The following is a 17,804-nucleotide window of genomic DNA, read 5'->3' on the forward strand; positions in this document are numbered from 1 at the left end:
CTGGCTGTCTCGGGGTAGAAAGCAGGGCACTCAGTGCCGCATTGGCCCAGACACAGGTGGGCAAGCCGGCTGCTAGGTGGTTCAGATGTGGCTGGTCTGAGCCTGCAGGGCAGTCAGGGCCAATGGGAAAGACAGCCCTGTGGTCACTTACAGTGACCCGGGTTCCCTCAGCTAGTATCACCTGTCAGCTGCCCCCTCCCCACACTTATCCTGCGGGTAACACAGGGAGCCAGCAAGAAGATATGAGTGGTTCCCCGATAAGCAGCTACTCAGTAATGCTTTCTGAGTTTCCCTGTGTCGAGAGACGGCCTGTAAAATGGTCAAGAGGGGGCAGCCCCTATGGCCCGGGGTAGGAACGGAGATTCCATGGAAAGCTGAGGGGCTGCAGCAGGCACTTTGAGACCTCCTACCCCAGCTGCAGGCCCAGCCTTGCCACCCTGGCCCCAGCCCCTTCTTGACAGAGGCTGTGGGAAAGAGGCTGCTGCCGCCCAAAGCCACAGGGAGGGGACAGTCCAGGACTCATGGCACCGGCGGGGTCCAAAGGCCGCTGGATGCTGAGGTCTTGGGCTCTAATGTTCATTCCATCACCTCGCCCTTGGAAGGACGGGGGTGCCCTGGCCGGTCTCTGGGTTGCTTCTGCCTCCACTCCTGTTTGTCACAGGGCAGAGGGAGGGACAGATGAGTAGAAGGAGACGGGACAGAGTGAGGCTTGAAGGGACAGCTGGAAGCTCCAGGCTGTGGAGTTCCATCCCCACTGCCAGGCTCTGGTAAGACTTCACCACAGGTGGTGGGCACCCCCAGGTGCTGTCCCCAGGTGGCGCATTTCTCCCCAGGGCCCGGTGGGCTCTGGCCACGAGCAAGCAGTGAGGCCCCGTCCAGGTGGTGGTGAGCACAATGGTGCAGCTTTGTCTCTGATCTCCCATCCGCCCCCTTTGGACAGGCATCTGGCCCAGAACCCTTTCATCTGCGACTGTAACCTCAAGTGGTTGGCGGACTTCCTGCGCACCAACCCCATCGAGACCAGCGGGGCCCGCTGCGCCAGCCCCCGGCGCCTCGCCAACAAGCGCATCGGGCAGATCAAGAGCAAGAAGTTCCGGTGCTCAGGTAGCTGCCCGCCTGCCCACCCACCCGCCCGCCTTCAGTCTGCTCAGGGACCCTGTGATGTTCCTGGATGGTCCCAACAAGCGTGCGCTGGACCACTCTGGACCCACGCTGGAGGGTGCGGGCCCCCAGTGTAGACTTGCATCTACAGTTTCCCACGCCTTGTTTTACTGAGGCCTGGGAAGGTGGTAGAGCTTGCCGAAGATACCCCGGAGAGGACGGGCAAGGACCCAGGTCCCTCTCCTCCCAGGACAGTTCTCTTTCAAGCTTTTTAAGACACTCAGGAGGCCTGGGAACCCTCCTCAGAGAGATGGTCGCCTCCTCCAGGCTCTGGGGCAGCAGAAACGGCAACTGGCTGGGGAGAGTGTGGGTCGGCTTCCGAGCCCGGATCCTGGTCCATCCTCACCTGTGCCGTTGTGTGTGAACGTTCCCGTGGTTTTGGTGCTCCCTGGAAGAGGCTTCCTTGGGTGTGGTGCTGTCCCCTGCATCAGCCTGGGCAAGGAATATCTGTGTTCGTAGCAAGACCTTCACACAGGGGCTGGGTGGGTGGGTGCCGGGGCCCTGGTTTGTGACCCGAGCCTGGTTCCTGGGGCGGCTTCCGCTGGGCAGCAGGGCTGAGGCCTGGGCTGTTCCTGCATGGTCTGGACAATCCCAGCATTGTAGCGTTTCTGCTTCTCTCCTCAGCCAAAGAACAGTACTTCATTCCAGGTAAGAGGGGGGACCAAGGCCGGCCTGGGTGGGACAGTGGCAATGGGAGGCCAGGGGGCCCCGGGAGACTCTGGGCTGGGCAGGGCTGCTTGGAACTCCTCCGCCCCTGGCCCCCACCCTCTCACCACAGGCACAGAGGATTACCAGCTGAACAGTGAGTGCAACAGCGACGTGGTCTGTCCCCACAAGTGCCGCTGCGAGGCCAGCATGGTGGAGTGCTCCGGCCTGAAGCTCACCAAGATCCCTGAGCGCATCCCCCAGGCCACGGCCGAGCTGTGAGAGCCCCCAGCCGCACCACACCCTCACCTGCCCCCAGCTCCCACGGACCCTCCCGCCCCTCCTCCGTGTTTTCCTCTGTCGCAGCCCTATTTGGGGACCACTGGAGACCCCACCCCGGGAGCATGCCAGCTGCTGGGTCCAGCAGGAAGTGGTCCCTCTGCTTCTCACTCCCAGTCCCACACGCCCTGCTGAGGCAGTCTCTGGCCCGTGGGGCAGGTCGCCAGCCTGAACCAGGGCGGATTCTCTCAATCATGCTTTTGCTTTCTTTGTGGGGACCTGATTCCATCAGCTAAAGTTGTAGCCTAAGCCATTCTTTTATTTTTCTTCTTTCTCTAAAAATATAAATTTGTGCACGTATATATATGCATGTGCACAGATACCTACACATGCCTGTCAGTTATGTATGTAAAGTTCATGGCATTTTTCATGTTAAAATATCCCCATTCACCCCCCAGCTCTTGGTCCAGCCTTTTCTGAAATAGGATCAATTCATCTCACCAGAGAAATTCTTCTGGGAGTCCCCTTTGAGTCCCAGATAGTCTCAGTTTGGAAGATACTTTAACGTCTGTCATTTATGGATGTAAAAGTTCCCTTCATTGCTTCTTACAGACGATTAAACAACAATGAGATTTCCATCCTGGAGGCCACCGGGATGTTTAAAAAACTCACCCATCTGAAGAAAATGTGAGTTCCCCGTTGGCGGGAAGGTGCAGTCAGGACGCCGGTCAGGATGGGAAGGGGAAATTCTGGGTGTGGGGTAGCTCCTGTCGGGGACAGGGCTCCCGTGCGTGGGAGCTGGGTGCAGGAAAAGGGTCCTGAACTCCATAACCCTCTCCCAGCAATCTGAGCAACAACAAGGTGTCGGAGATTGAAGACGGGGCCTTCGAGGGCGCAGCCTCAGTGAGCGAGCTGCACCTGACCGCCAACCAGCTGGAGTCCATCCGGAGCGGCATGTTCCGGGGCCTGGACGGCCTGAGGACGCTGTGAGTGTGTGGCCGGGGAGCAGGGTGGGCAGAAGCCAAGCCAGAGCTTGGGCGTCTGCGTTAAAGGGAAGGGAAGACGAGGGTGGGAGTCTCCTTCCCTGGCCCCAGCTTGCAGGAGTTGAGGGGGCCGCGGCTGAGGACCCTGGCTGCAGTCATCAGATGTTGGTCACTGTGACGAGGGCTGCCTTCTGGTTCCCCAGGGTGGGGGGTCGATGGCGGGTGAAGGGATGGGGAGGTGGGCCCTTCCGGAGGTCCCCTCTCATCGCCCCGTGTTCAGGCTGCAAGAGCATAGCACGTGTTTTCAGTTCAGGAGCGGCTGGTGCTACAGTGGCAGGGACCTCGCAGAGGTGACTCAAGTGGGCGTAGGCGGGGGAGGAGGGATTCCCACCATCCCTGGGATTCTGAGACCCCATGACTCAGAGCCCAGGCAGAGCTCTCCAGACGTCAGGACTGAGTGGGATCCTGGGGTCATCCACCCCTCTGTGAACGCTGAAGGGAGCCCCTGTCTCTGTCCAGGCAGCACTAGCTCTTCAGATGATCATGTAGACCTTTAGAGCGTCCGATAGACAGTGCTGTCCCGTCAGACTCACCAGAGGGACAGAAACATCCCACATCCGCACTGACCAATCTGGTAGCCACATGCGGCCATGGAGCACTTGAAATGTGGCCAGTGCTACGGAGGCACTGACTTTTGAATTTCGTTTCATTTTAATTAAGTATAAACAGCCACGTGTGGCTAGTGGCTACACTGTGGACATCACCTCTAGAAGCCACCAGCCTGGATTTAAATCCCAGCCCGCAGTAAGGCTATAGATGTATTTTCCGAGCACGTGTCATGGCATCTGTGTAAGGGAAATGAATGCATGGAGGCATTCCCTGTGGGTTTTTGTTTGTCTGTTTTACACAAGGGGATTTATTATGCACTGTGTTTTGCAGCTTGCTTTTTTTTCACTTGTAAAGATAGTGTGGCAGGTTCTTCATAGAGGGCTGCCTCATTCTTTTTTATACATGCCTAGTATTCTTTGAAAGAGGGTGCCGTGGGCCTGCAGGAGCACGTGAAGGCTGGTGAGGACACAGGAAAAGGAATGCCTGTAACCCCTCCACTGACCACAGTTAATTGTTGATATAGACAACTATCCTTCCAGTTACACACACACGCACACACACACGTACACCCACATACATGCATGCAAACACACAGATATATTTTAACGGAATCCTAGAATACATTTTATTTAGTAATCTGTTTTTTCCTTAAACAGAATGTGAGTGTCTTTACGTATCCTTACGATTCCTTTTACAACATCATTTTGAAAGATTATATATTAGATAATTATTAGAGATTTAGGCTGTTTCTAATTTTATTACAAGCAATGCTGTGATTAATATCTTTGTTGTGAAATTCTGTGCTCATCTGGGGTTATTACCTTGAAGATAAGTCCCTAAGGGTAGACCTGCGGGGTCAAAGCACGAAGGGCCCTTTCAGGGATTTTGGTACATCTCACCAGGTGCACTCTGGGCAGGTCCCAAGTCGTTTTCCTGCCAGCTGTGCATGAAAGTGCCCGTCCTCCCACCCTCCTGCCAACCCTGGGCTTTACTGTTATTATTTTATTTTTAATTATTTTGTAATTTGGCAGGCAAAGATTCACTATCACTTAAATGTCCTTGATTTGAACATTTTTCAGTGAATGTTCATAAGCTATTCGTTTATTTATTTCTGTGCATCTCATGCTGTGACTCATTTATCCTGTAATGGAAGTTTGTACCTTTTAATCTCCCTCACCTAGTTCACTCATTTTAATTTCTTTTGTGAATTGCCTATTCTGTGTCAGCCTTCGTTTTTGTTTTTGCTTGGGGAAAGGAATTGAGCCAGATGTTTGAGGATGAACAGAGACTTTGGCAGCTATAAATGAGGAAGAAAGTCATTCTAGAAGGAGATCCAGCCGGGGAAAGGTGTGGGGATGTAGGCCTGGACAGCAGGCCTGAAGGACAGAGGAGTGGAGGGTGTGTCCATCCCTGGGGAGTCGGGCAGGTGCTGCTCTGGGGCTGGGTTGGGCAGGCGCTCACATGTCACAGTAAAGAGTTTAAACATGATTTTGTGGACAGTTTAGAGGCTGCTACGGGCTTTAGGCTGGAGAGCGACATGGCCGGGTTTAAGTTTAACGAAAGTCTCAGGTGTTGATATGGAGTGTGGCCCGAGGTTGGGGAGGCTCTGGGCACCCAGGGGGTGAGGGTGATGGTCTTCGGCATGGGGGCTGTGTGGGCAGGATGGAGAGGCCGTCAATTCAGAGGCAGGGAAAGCCTGGAGGGGAGCCCAGGTGTGTAGAATCCTGGCGCTGTGGCTCCCCTCTCCGTGGCTCAGTGCCCCCAGAGGAGAACTTGTGAACTGGCCGCTGGCGGCCAAAGCACAGGGCAGGCAGATGGCCGCAGGGCACGGCACGGACTCTCCCCTCCTCTCCCGGCTCCCAGGATGCTGAGGAACAACCGCATCAGCTGCATCCACAATGACAGCTTCACGGGGCTGCGCAGCGTCCGCCTCCTCTCGCTCTATGACAACCAGATCGCCACCATCTCCCCTGGGGCCTTCGACACCCTGCAGGCCCTCTCCACGCTGTAAGTGCACCCCAGAGGGCAGGCGGGCCTGGGGCTTGGGCACCAGCCATCTGAACTGAACCCCGGAGCCCTGCCCATCCACCACCTTAGGACACGGCCTTCTCCGGTGGTCACTTTAAAAGACTCAGGGTGTTTGGGTCCTTGCACGTTAGAATGTTGCCTCTTGGCGGGTTGGTTGTCCGGGAGCGTTGGGTGGCCGTGTGGCCAGCACGTGGCGAGCAGGAGCCGGCTTTGCTGGGACAGCTGAGTCTGGTGGGTGTCTTCGTGGTCATACCACCCACCTCTTCCAGAAACCTTCTGGCCAACCCTTTCAACTGCAACTGCCAGCTGGCTTGGCTGGGCGACTGGCTGCGCCGGAGGAAGATCGTGACGGGGAACCCGCGATGCCAGAACCCGGATTTCTTGCGGCAGATTCCCCTGCAGGACGTGGCTGTCCCCGACTTCAGGTGTGAGGAAGGTAACTCATGGGCCCCCTGGGCGGCAGGGGGATGGGGAGAGGTCATGCCCAGAGAGGAGGGGTCCCCTGCGGAGGGGAGGCTCTGTGGAGGGGGAGGGGCGAGGAGCAGGGAGACCTACTCAGTCCTGTGCCTGCCTCTGCCTGGTGGGGTCTTCTTCGTGTGATTATAAGAGCAATAATGTGCTTATTGTTTAAAAAATGGGAAAATATGGATAAAAGACGGGAATAAACGTTACCTATTAGCCCATCACTCAGAGAAAATCACAGTTAACATTTTAGTGTAATTTCTTTATGTAAGTACGTTTAACCCAGAGACCTACCTCCTGGTTATTCCTAAGCACTCCAGACAGTGGATTCAGCCTGTCTGTAATGTGCAACAGGACACTGTCAAGGGGGCACCCCCTCCTCCACACGCGGGTCACTTCTTGTGCCAATGTCCTCTTTCCCTGAATCCTCCATCTCTCTCCTGTGGCCACTTCTTTCTTTCCCTACCCATGCAGAATCTAGCCCGTCCCTCCATTCTCCACCCCAGCCCCCAGAGCATCATTCACACAGGCAGCTGTGGGAAGCAGATTTTTACCAAAGGTGACAGAACAAGGTTGCATCTTGCCCAGCCCTGGGCCCCCCTTCTTCAGCCCCTCCTGTCCTCTCTCCAGTCTGCTTCCAGGGGGCAGTTCAGCTCTCAGGCTGGCCCGTCCAAGCCAGTGAGGGGGTGCTGGGTGGGGAGATTCAGCTTTCACGCCAAGAATGACAGGGTATTTTTCTAAACAAAATCAATGGATTCTCTAAGAGCAGTTTGGCTTCGAACTTCTAAAATAAACAAAACAAAACTCCATACTTCTCACATATATATTTTATATCATAGTTTCTTTTTTTTAAAAAAAAACTGAACTATGTATTTTGGACATTTTCTGATGCCATCAAGTATTTTTTTTGAAAGCATTATTTTTTTCCAAGAAACAGTTTCTTTTTATTTTTCTTCTTACAAAGTGAGGCATCTTTATTTCCTTAAAAACAAAACCCCAAATAACGGACAATCCAGAAGGAGAATAAAAAGCTCATTGATGAGTCTCTCTTTCTACTTCCCCACCCCAGATGACTCCTGTCAGCACCCCGTGTGTGGCCCCCTGGATCTTTGCTGAGTGTTCGTGTGCCCACGTATGACACACGTAGGGTCTTGCAGTACCGCCCGTGTACCTTCTCAACATGACAGTCCCTTGTCTGGAGGCATCGCGTGGCATTTACGTGCTTCCAAACTTCTGTTGTTATGCCTCGTGCTGCCAGGAACATCCTGATAGATAACTCTCTGTACATATACTCAGTTTTTCCCCTTAGAATAACTTCCTAGGAGTGAAAGGATGGGAATATTTTTGAGGTGTTGCTGCCGAGAGGCAGTAGGACGTAGTGGTCAAGAGAACAGGCTCTGGAGGCAGCTGGCTTGGATTCCAGGCTGCGGGACCTCTTCCAGGCTGGCAGACCTTGGGCAAGTTACTTAATCACTCTGTCCGTAGTTTCCTTTTCTCTAAAATGGGCTGATAGTAGCACATCCACAGAGAGATGTTGTGAGGATTCGGTGAGTTCATCCTTCTCACGTGGCACCTCCACACAGACGCCTTCCGTAACCGACAGTCCCTGTCACCTGCTTCCTAGCAACTCCGACGGTGGTGTCCTTATCGCCCCTCCTACACCCAATCAGAAGGAAGGCAGGCACACAGAGGGCGCTCAGTACTATTTATTGAATCTGTGAAAGATGGTGGGACAGAAGGGGCTCAGACTGTGTGCCAGCCAGACCTGGGTACAGACCCTGAATTGCCTCTGATCAGCCTTCTGACCCGAGCAAGCTGTTTAAACGCTCCAGATCTCAGTAAGATAGAAGTTCCTTCATTCCTTCATTCAACTGACCTAATTTGGAGGCTGCTGTGTGCCAGGCCCTGCTCTCCGTGCTGGGCTCCTTCAGTGAACAGAGAAGGAGGTGCAGGTCTCTGTCCCCGTGATGCTCACACTCTAGGGGTAATGGCTGCTCCCCTTACATACGTTAAGGAGATTACGTTTGATACAGTGTCTGGCACATAGTAGGTGCTCAAGAAATGGTGTGGCTGCCATCCTCCTTCTCTGCAGTGCCTGGGTCCGCCTCAGAGCTGAGGTGGAAGAGATGGATCCAAGACCTATTTTAAGCTCAAAACAGGTCCAAGGGGCTTTGCCCCTGGTGGGGGAAGGGTGCAGCTGAGAGGAGACTTACTGGTGCACAAGGCGGTGTCAGCGCGGGGCCACTGTCCGCAGATGCCCTGGAGCTGGGCCCTGGCTGCAGGAGGCCCTGAGGAGGCCTGTCCCCTCGCTGACGTGGTTTCACGCCTTCCTCCCCAGGCCAGGAGGAGGGGGGCTGCCTGCCCCGCCCGCAGTGCCCCCAGGAGTGCGCCTGCCTGGACACCGTGGTCCGATGCAGCAACAAGCACCTGCAGGCCTTGCCCAAGGGCATCCCCAAGAATGCCACAGAGCTGTGAGTAACCCCTGCCTGGTGGCAGGAAGAGAGGGCGACCGAAAGCAGATGTTCGCTGACAGGCACTTGGAGTTAGGGCTTTGCAGGAGACACTGGTTCCAAGGAGGTTTGAGCTCCTCTATGACCGCCCCCCACTCTGCAGTCACCTGACGGCAGGGGTCCCCCGTGGCAAGTGCTTCATCCCGTTAAACTAAGCTCTGCCTTTAAAATAAGAAATTACATTGCTTTTCCCACTTCACATCATCTCATGAGCATTCCCTTCATGAGAACGCTCACAAAAGTTGTTTTTGTTGTCCACATAATATTCCATCACGTGACTCTACTGTGATCTATATAACAAATCCCCCTTTGCTGGTATTTAAGCTTCCAATTTGTTTACTCTCATAAATAGCACTGAGGTGAGCATCCCTTCAGCGAAACTGCTAGTCGGAGAGCGGTGCCTTGTTGGGACTCTTGATGACCTTCCAGAAAAGCTGTCTCCTCTACACTCCCGCCTGCTGTGTGTGGAAAGAGCCTTCTTGCTCCCCCTCCCCCGCCACATGCCCCATCAACACTGGCGTTGTGGTGCTAACTCTTTGTTGATCTGGATTTGGTATCGAGCCCATGTGGGGACGTGGGTATAAATGTGTATGGCAGACAGCGGGATGGAGAGCAGGCTTCTTTGACAGACCCCTCCAAAGGGAAGGCCTGGCTCAGGCCCTGACTCTTCCTGCTCCTGGGATTGGTCCCTTCAGGCCCCCGTAGCCGAGCTTTTTTTTTTTTTTTTTTTTTTTGCGGTACACGGGCCTCTCACTGTTGCGGCCTCTCCCGTTGCGGAGCACAGGCTCCGGACACACGGGCTCAGCGGCCATGGCTCACGGGCCCAGCTGCTCCGCGGCATGTGGGATCCTCCTGGACCGGGGCACGAACCCACGTCCCCTGCATCGGCAGGCGGACTCTCAACCACTGCGCCACCAGGGAAGCCCTGAGCTTTTCTTTTCCCTGAGCGGAGCACGTGAGGTTTTCATTTGTATTTCTTTCATTACCTGCAAGACTGGTATTTCTTCACAAGCACACCAGCCACTGCAGTCCTTGTCCTGTAACTCTCCTGCTGCATCCCCCACCCAGCTTTCTGTAAACGTCTTATGTCCCGTCCTCTCCTTTGTGCCTCCTAGCAACCCTGGGAGTAATGGGACAGGCAGGACAGCCTGGCTCCCTTGACTGAGGATGCTGAAGTTCAGAGACTTTGAGCCTCAGTTTCCTCAGCTGTAAAATGTGGCTGCTGGGTTTGTTGACAAGGGAGGCTGAGAGGATCGAAGGAGATGGGCCGGGAGTCATTCTGTAGGATGCAGGGTGATGGGTCGGGGGAGTAAAGCCCTGATTTGTGCTCTGTGGACCTCTGGGGGGTGGACAAGGCATCCTGAAGGCTGCCTTCGGTGGGGCTGCAGCTCCCGGTGCTCCCGTCAGCTTGGGTAGGATGGCTGGTGGCCATGGGGGAGGGAGGGCAGGTCACAGCATTTGGAATCCCAAGCTCTGCGAATGATGAGAGACCAGTGGGTGGGAGAAGCCGGGTCGGTCACAGAACTGACTGCAGAGAGAGTTGGAGAGTCACCTTCGGGGTCCTGAGCCTGGATGGTTGGGAACATGGAGTGTAGTGCTGATGCAGTAAGGGAAGCCTGTGTGGGTGTGAAAACACAGAGCTTAGGTTTGGACATGTTTGGGTCTGGGGCCAGCCTCAGGCACCTTGGCAGCAGGTACAGGGGGGCCCTGGGTGCTGCTGAGGGCCTGGCAGGTGGGTATTAGCCTATTACAAATTACCTATTTGGCCAAGAAGGCTGGAGAGAAGAGAGGGAAGACCAGGGGGTCCAGGATTGAGCCTGTGGTGCCCACCGCCAGGGAGGGTGCTGAGAGGGCCAGGCAGGGGCTCGGGAAGGAAGCCACAGGAGGCTTCATGTCTCAGTGGCTTTTACCAAGTGTTTCAGTGGCATCTTCCCAAATGGCCTAAGAAATGTCCGTGTTTTCTCCTCCAATTAGCAATTCAGGACCAACTGTGTAGTGTACGTGTAGGAGAGGAAATGAGTGAGAAGGCCCTGGCTGCAGGGGAAGGTTCTCCCTGCACCGGGCTCTGCCCAAGGCCGAGATGGCTGCACTAACTGCTGTGTTCTCTCCTGTAGCTACCTGGATGGGAATCAGTTCACGCTGGTTCCAAGACAGCTGTCCACCTTCAAGTACCTGCAGCTTGTGTGAGTATCCAGGCCTGTCTCAGAGGGCAGGAGGGCCATTGGAATCTAGCCATTGTGGCTCCAGCGTTCCTGGAATTCCCTACAGATGCCACTCTGGCCGATCCATTGTTTTGTTTTGGTTTTTTAATTGCAGTATAATTGAACAATATTATATAAGTTACAAGTGTACAATATAGTGATTCACAACTTTTAAAGGTTATACTCCATTTATAGTTATTATACAATATTGGCTATATTCCCTGTATGGTACTGATCCGTTTTTTAATTTCACCCCATCCCTTTGAGAACATCTGTGCACAGAACTGTTTTGCCATCTAGTGGCCCATTTTGGGAATTGCATTGTTCCAGGCTCTCTTGGGTTGGAACCTGTGTGCTTTTGCCCACACCATCTCCCCAAGCCTCTAGGCTGGTAATTATTATTAAAGAGGGTTATCCTTGCAAAGGTAGGAGCCAGAGCAGAAGAAGAGAGTTATGGAAAACTTCTTGATCCAACCTTGGCTCCTAAACCAAATATGAAATATGGCAGCCTCAAATACACATCTGTAACTAACTCTTTCTTTAGGCTAACATCTACTTTTCTGTTATTTCCACTTTTGACCTTTCTGCTTCATGAAAACATACAAAGTAAGCCTCAGAATAAGTTCAGCTCCTCTTAACCTTCCAGCTTAATTAACACCTCACTTCAATTGTCTTTATCTGCCTATTGGCCAGATCCCACCAAAAAGAAGTCCAGAGAACATTTCTTCTGAAGTGCCTTGGAGCAATGCTGCTCAAAGTGCGGTCTATGGGGCAATGGCAGCCTGAGAACTCTTTGTAATGTGCCTGAAACTAGATAAGGAACTCGCACCAGAATTTTAATCAACACATTGCTTCTTCCTTCATTGGGAAAGTATTGCTATGAAAAAATGTTAGCTAAACTAAGTTGTGTGTTTAGTGTCATAGGTGATTGCATTTTGGCCCAAGTCCCTTGTTTGGGGACATTCAGTTTGAGGACTAGCTACTTTGAGTAGCACTGGCTTACAGAATTTCGAAACTCCAGTTTATCTGTCTTTGCTAATGACCTAGCCATGGTGTTTTGACTGACTGTTCAACGGTGGAGGTGAGGAGTGGTAGTTAGAGTGATTTGTGGCTGGTGATAGAGTGACAAAGAGAGAGACAGCCTTTCTTTGGTCTAATTTGAGGCAGCCCCACTAGTGGTGCAGATATGCTTGAGGAGAAAGGGAGGGAGAGGGGACTAATGTGAAGGCAGTTCTTACTATGAAGCTGCCTGTTGGGAGCTGAAATACCAGCACCTCCTTATCATGGGGAAGGACCACCACAAAGTGTACTTGAAGTTTGGTGATGTATTTAAATGTGTCTCTAGGAACAATGGAGTGGTTTTGAATGAGATTAATTAGAGGAACATTTACTAAAAGAAAATGAAGGCAGGGCACATGGTTTTATTTGCTGAGTCAAGAACTGCATGAAGTGAGCAGATATGAAGCCATCTAAGTCATGGGCCCTCCCCCTAAATGTCACGGTCTGGGGGCATGCAAGGGTGAGAAATAGGAGCACATACATCGTGTGGAGTGATGAGTGTTCCAACAGAGGTAAATGCACATGTTAGGGCTGTGGCTCAAAAGAAGGAGTGGTGGGCTCCGGGTAAGGGCTGGGAGAGGTCAGAGTTCACCAGGTGCAGAGGGAACAGGATATCCAGGGGCAAGGGAATTTCAAGAAGGGTAACAAATTCATGCAAGGCATGTGGGGACCCGTGAGGGAGGGGGGCCATGCCCTGGAGTACCTGGCAGGTGGTGAAGCTAAAGGGTCTGGAGGTTGCACTTTAAGTAAATGGGAGCCACTGCGGGTTTGTTGGTAGAGAAGTGACCTCATCAGATTTGTGTCTTAGAAAGATTGCGTGGTGCCCACCGTGTGGAAGATGGATCGAAAGGGGGCAAAGCTGTGGGTGAGAGATGAGGCAGAAACCAGGAGAGAGATGACGGTGTCTTGATGTAGCAGAAACTTGGGAGGAGGGGGCAGATGGAACAGATGAACAGAGGCACAAGCCAGTTAGGTGAGGGTCTGGGAGGGAGGACGTGGGGGTAGGGCAGTGTTTCTGGGTGGTTGGAGCTGCTGACCGGGATGGAGAGCACAGCACGGGGCACGCGGGTGGGAGGAAGCACAAGAATTGGAGTGTCTGTGGGACATCAGGTGTCTGCAGGGGACTTCGTGAGAGAGGTCTGGCTGGGGCCACAGAGGAGAGCACCATTTGTGCACGATGGTGCGGGAGTCAGGAGCGTCCCTGAGGACTGAGGGACTAAAGGAAGAGGAAGAGCGAGGACAGGGCTTAGTGATCCCCGTTCCTGAGGGGTGGGTGAGAAAGAAGCATTCACCAGAGAGGTAGGGGGAACGTGGGAGGACAGTGGTCTGAGGAGATTTGAGAAGAGGGTGGTCAGTTGGGCCAGTGCCACAGGGTCACTTGGAGAGCACATTGCCGTGACCTGGGGCTTGGGGGCCAACAGACTGGGGTTTGACTCTATCTGTACTTCCTCCCAGCTGTGTGACCCTGGGTGGGTCACTTCATCACTCTGAGACCCTGCACCTTCTTTTATAAAATGGGTTTACTATCTCCCTCATAGGATTATAGGGAGGGTGAGTGAACAAACCCACGTAAAGTACTAGCGAGAGAGAAAGGATAGAGAGCCCCCTAGACCTGGCAGTTGGGAGGCAGCTGATGCCCTTGGTGGGAGCATTTCCATGGTGGGTGGAGGGTGGGAGCCAGGCTATACTTGCATGGGGTGGGGGATGAGGAAATGGAGACCGGAAACCCTGGAGACACAGAGCGAGTTCAGGCAGCAGAACGGAGGGCTGTAAATAATTGTGAACCAAGCGCCCCTCCACCACCTCCCACCCCGCAGAGTGCCGGTCAGAACAACTTGGCTGAGGGATGGCCATGGCCAGAGTGGGAGAGGGGAGGAGTTCTTTCTTTCTAAATGATGATGCTTTTGTCTTTTCCAGGGACCTGAGTAACAACAAGATCAGTTCCTTAAGCAACTCCTCCTTCACCAACATGAGCCAGCTGACCACTCTGTGAGTCCCGTGGCGGGAGGCGGAGGGAGGGCTTGTGGCTACTGAGACCCTCCCCAGGCCTCGGTCACTGGCAGGTGTCCCCACGTAGCCTCCCTTACCCTCCAGGGAGGGTGACGGGGCCTGCCCACTGAAAAGACTTCAAAAAAAATTTTTTTTTATTATGAAACACAGCGTGTATATGGAAAAATGCAAAAAACATAAATGTACAATTTAACAAATAATCATAAAGCTAGAACATGTGTAAATACCTAAGGCAAAAAATAGAACACAGCTAGCATGCCAAAAGTCCCCTCATCTCTTCCTGATCATTCTTCCTCTCTCCCCCCACACCCGAGGCAGTCCCTACCTGGAGTTTTATAATGATCACTTCTTTGGTCTTTATAGTACCATCTACATATGCATTTCTACACAATGAAGTTTAATGTTGCCTACTTTTGAATCTTATATAAATTGAATAATACAGGATGTAGTCTTTTATGCTGGCTTCTTTTATTTACCATTATGTTTGTGTGAAGCTGTGGTCTCTTCATTTTCACTGCTATATAGTATTCCTTTGTAGGAATATACCATACTTTCGTTATCCATTCTACCACTGATGGATATTTGCACTGTTTCCAGTTTGGACTATTGTGAACAGTTATCCTCTGAACATTTTGGTGCCCATATTCTAAGATATTTTAATGATTGCTTTAATTATATTCCAAGCAATTGATTGGAAAGTATTAACAAGCATCATTTATATTTGCCTGGAGCTTAAGAATGTATTTCGTTCACCTTCCCAATACCTCACTTTACAGATGATGTGCCCAGGACTTAAGAACTTTCCCTTTGGTTCTGCTGTGGTCAAATAATAGAGCCAGTACCCTAAAAGACAGGGTCCTGACTCAGTCAGGCCCCCAGGAGCAGAATGTGGTCCCAAGGCCACGAAGTGCTTCACTTACCTGCCTCAGGTCTGTTAGCCAACTGGTTTCCATTTCAAAGTCTTCATGAGCCTGTTGACTGAAAGAAAAATGCACAAGTTGTGAGTTAAGTTTTATTCGGGGACCTTCCAGAGGACTATAGCCTGGAGACAGTCTCTCAGATAGCTCTGAGGAACTGCTCTGAAGAGGGAAGGGATGAGCCAGGATAAATACGAACTTTTTTTTCTGAGAAAAACATGTGGTCAAGCATCAAAAGGTTACTGTTAATCACAAAGAACAGATATCTCAAGTTAATGATTTTAGTGCTTTTCTACGTATGGGAAGATGTAAGAGTCTGGGGTCATTTGAAATTTTTCCTTAGATATGCATCTAAGCTATCTAAAGGCTAGTATATTCAAAGCACAGAATGCACCCTGTCTTTCTCCATCCTGGATTCCCCTCAGGGCACACTGTGGGCAACTGAAGTGGCTAATGGCTTGATCCTTGGAGAACTGGAATGACAGGCAACATTTTTTTCTTTACAAGCGTGTGTGTGAAGCTGCCATGGTCTAGGGCAGCGGTTCTCAACCAGGGGCAATTCTGCTCTCCAGGAAACATTTGGCAATGTTTGAAACATTCTTGGTTGTCGCAGCTGGAGGAGGGCAGGGGGAGCTACTGCATCTCTGTGGGCAGAGGCCAGGGACGCTGCTCAGAATCCTGCAAGGGACAGGACAGCCCCCCAGCAAGGAACTGTCAATAGTGCTGAGGCTGAGAAGTCCTGGGCTACGTGATCCTGGGAGCTGTAAGGGGAAACAGCCTTTTCCTGTGATAAAAATGTCTCATTTCTCTTGTTATTATTTAAAAAATAACTTTAGTGAGGTATAATTAATATATAATAAACTGCACATCCTTAATGTGTAAAATTTGATACATTCTGGTATATGTTCACGCCCATGAAACCACCACCACAATCAAGGTGGTGACCACCTGCATCACCACCGGAAGTGGTGCCCCTTAATAATCCCTCCCACGTTTCCTCTGACCCTCCCTCTTCTTCCTGCAGGATCCTCAGCTACAATGCCCTGCAGTGCATCCCTCCTTTGGCCTTCCAGGGGCTCCGCTCCCTGCGCCTGCTGTGAGTCTTCCTGCTCTTCATTCCTCCAGGCAAATCTGCCCCACCGAGGGCCCTTCTCACCCACCTGGCGGGCAGGAATGTCCCCAGGTCCGGGGCCCCAGCAGGGCCAACTGTGTCCAAAGTGCGAGACCAGTCCACTCTCGTTGGAGCTCCTAACGGAGGCCAAGGAATGAATGGGAAACCATCCGAGAAAAGGGGGTTGCTGTCTGCCCCAAGTTGTGTTTGCGATGTGTGTGCTGAGGCAGGGTCCGGGGGCATCCAAGATAAGGTGGCCCCTTGTTTGCATGTGAGTCTCCTGTCAAATGGAGAATGTAGCACCTTCACTAAGAATTCCCACTGTGAGGTTTGCCCTGTGCTCACAGCCCTCTGCCATGCCTGTTATGACGGCCTCTGGAATATCCTTGCACTGAGTCCTCTGGCAGCCCGCCTGGGGCAGGGAGACATTCTTCACCCCCAACCTAGGCCTCACCCAGTAGCTTCCTTACCAGGAAGAAGCCTGCCCCCTCAGGCTCCCTAGCCAAGCTAGGGAGGGCACACGCTGCATACCTGCACACGTCCATTTGTCCTGTGAGCAGACATGGTATGTTGAGTTAGTTGTGATGGCCCGAGCAGGGTCTTCCGGAAGGGCTGAGGGGCAGCGTGGTCTGTGATAATTAGGGGCTCCCTCTCCTTGCCTGTGGCCAGCAGCGCAGGGTCTCTGATGCAGGGACCCTCTCCCTCATGACACGCCCCTCTCAGCAGAGGGCGTCCCTCCATCAGTTCCTGAGTTTTCTGTCTTGGGATGCGTCCTGACAGCCTCTTCTCTCTTCAGGTCCCTGCATGGTAATGATGTCTCCACCCTCCAAGAGGGCATCTTCACAGATGTGACCTCCCTTTCTCACCTGTAAGTAACTCTGGCCCAATCCTCGGCACCTCTTTGGATTTAAATGGAACTTGGATTCCAAGAAAGACCCCTCCTCCTGAGAGTATTACTTTTAATTTAGCTTGTGAACTTCAAATGCTCCCCGTTTCAGACTCTTACACATTCAGTGTACCATCAGTCACAGCAATGGACTTTGAGAACAGTTCTTCACAAGCAGTAATAAAAGTAGTAATGACCATATATTGATTGCCAAGCACTGCATGTGCATCGGCTAATTCAATCCTCACAGCTCTCCTACAACATAGGTACTGTTATTCCCATTTTCCACATGAGGAAACAGGTCCAGAAAATGTGACAAGCTCACCCAAAGTTGTGTAGCCGGTAGAGGCTAGAGTCTTCCATCTCAAAAGCCCATGCTCTGAAGCACGATGCCAGTACTGTGCCTCTGACTTCATGTGGTGGGGGATAAGCTCCGGAAATTTACTACCCAAAAGAAGTATAATTGGCATAATTGGATGTACTCTTGTTTCCAAAACTGTTTACCTGGCAGCGCCAAGAGGATTCTTAAAAAGCAGTATGCTCGATTCCTCGAAAGGCTGAATGTAGAATTACCATATGACCCAGCAGTTCCACTCCTAAGTATATACCCCAAAGAATTGAAAGCAGGGACTCAAACAGATCCTTGTACACCCATGTTCATAGCAGCATGGTTCACACGATAGCTATAAAGCAGAAACAACCCAAGTGTCCATTGACAGATGAATGGATAAACAAAATACGGTACAGTGGGGTATCGTTCAGCCATAAAAAGGAATGAGGTTCTGACACGTGCTACCACATGAACGAACCTTTAAAGCATGCTGAGTGGAATAACCCAGACATAAAAGGACAGTATTGTACGATTCCACTGAAATGAGGTACCCAGAATAGTCAGATTCACACCTACAGAAAGGAGAATGGTGGTTGCCAGGTGCTGGAAGGA

General features: G+C 52.0%; 1 protein-coding gene across 1 annotated transcript in view; it reads left to right on the top strand.

Moving 5' to 3' along the window:
• SLIT1 (slit guidance ligand 1) overlaps nt 1-17,804 on the top strand; it is a 169,389-nt gene that overhangs the window by 129,218 nt on the left and 22,367 nt on the right. The window contains exons 14-25 of the mRNA XM_033842299.2: nt 941-1,104; nt 1,786-1,809; nt 1,940-2,084; nt 2,698-2,772; nt 2,928-3,071; nt 5,541-5,684; nt 5,975-6,141; nt 8,506-8,638; nt 10,792-10,860; nt 13,855-13,926; nt 15,889-15,960; nt 16,772-16,843. Coding sequence (XP_033698190.2) covers nt 941-1,104; nt 1,786-1,809; nt 1,940-2,084; nt 2,698-2,772; nt 2,928-3,071; nt 5,541-5,684; nt 5,975-6,141; nt 8,506-8,638; nt 10,792-10,860; nt 13,855-13,926; nt 15,889-15,960; nt 16,772-16,843 — 1,281 coding nt within the window. The remainder of the gene's footprint in view (nt 1-940; nt 1,105-1,785; nt 1,810-1,939; nt 2,085-2,697; nt 2,773-2,927; nt 3,072-5,540; nt 5,685-5,974; nt 6,142-8,505; nt 8,639-10,791; nt 10,861-13,854; nt 13,927-15,888; nt 15,961-16,771; nt 16,844-17,804) is intronic.

This window comes from Tursiops truncatus, chromosome 16, assembly GCF_011762595.2.
Source record: "Tursiops truncatus isolate mTurTru1 chromosome 16, mTurTru1.mat.Y, whole genome shotgun sequence".
Lineage (NCBI taxonomy): Eukaryota > Metazoa > Chordata > Mammalia > Artiodactyla > Delphinidae > Tursiops > Tursiops truncatus.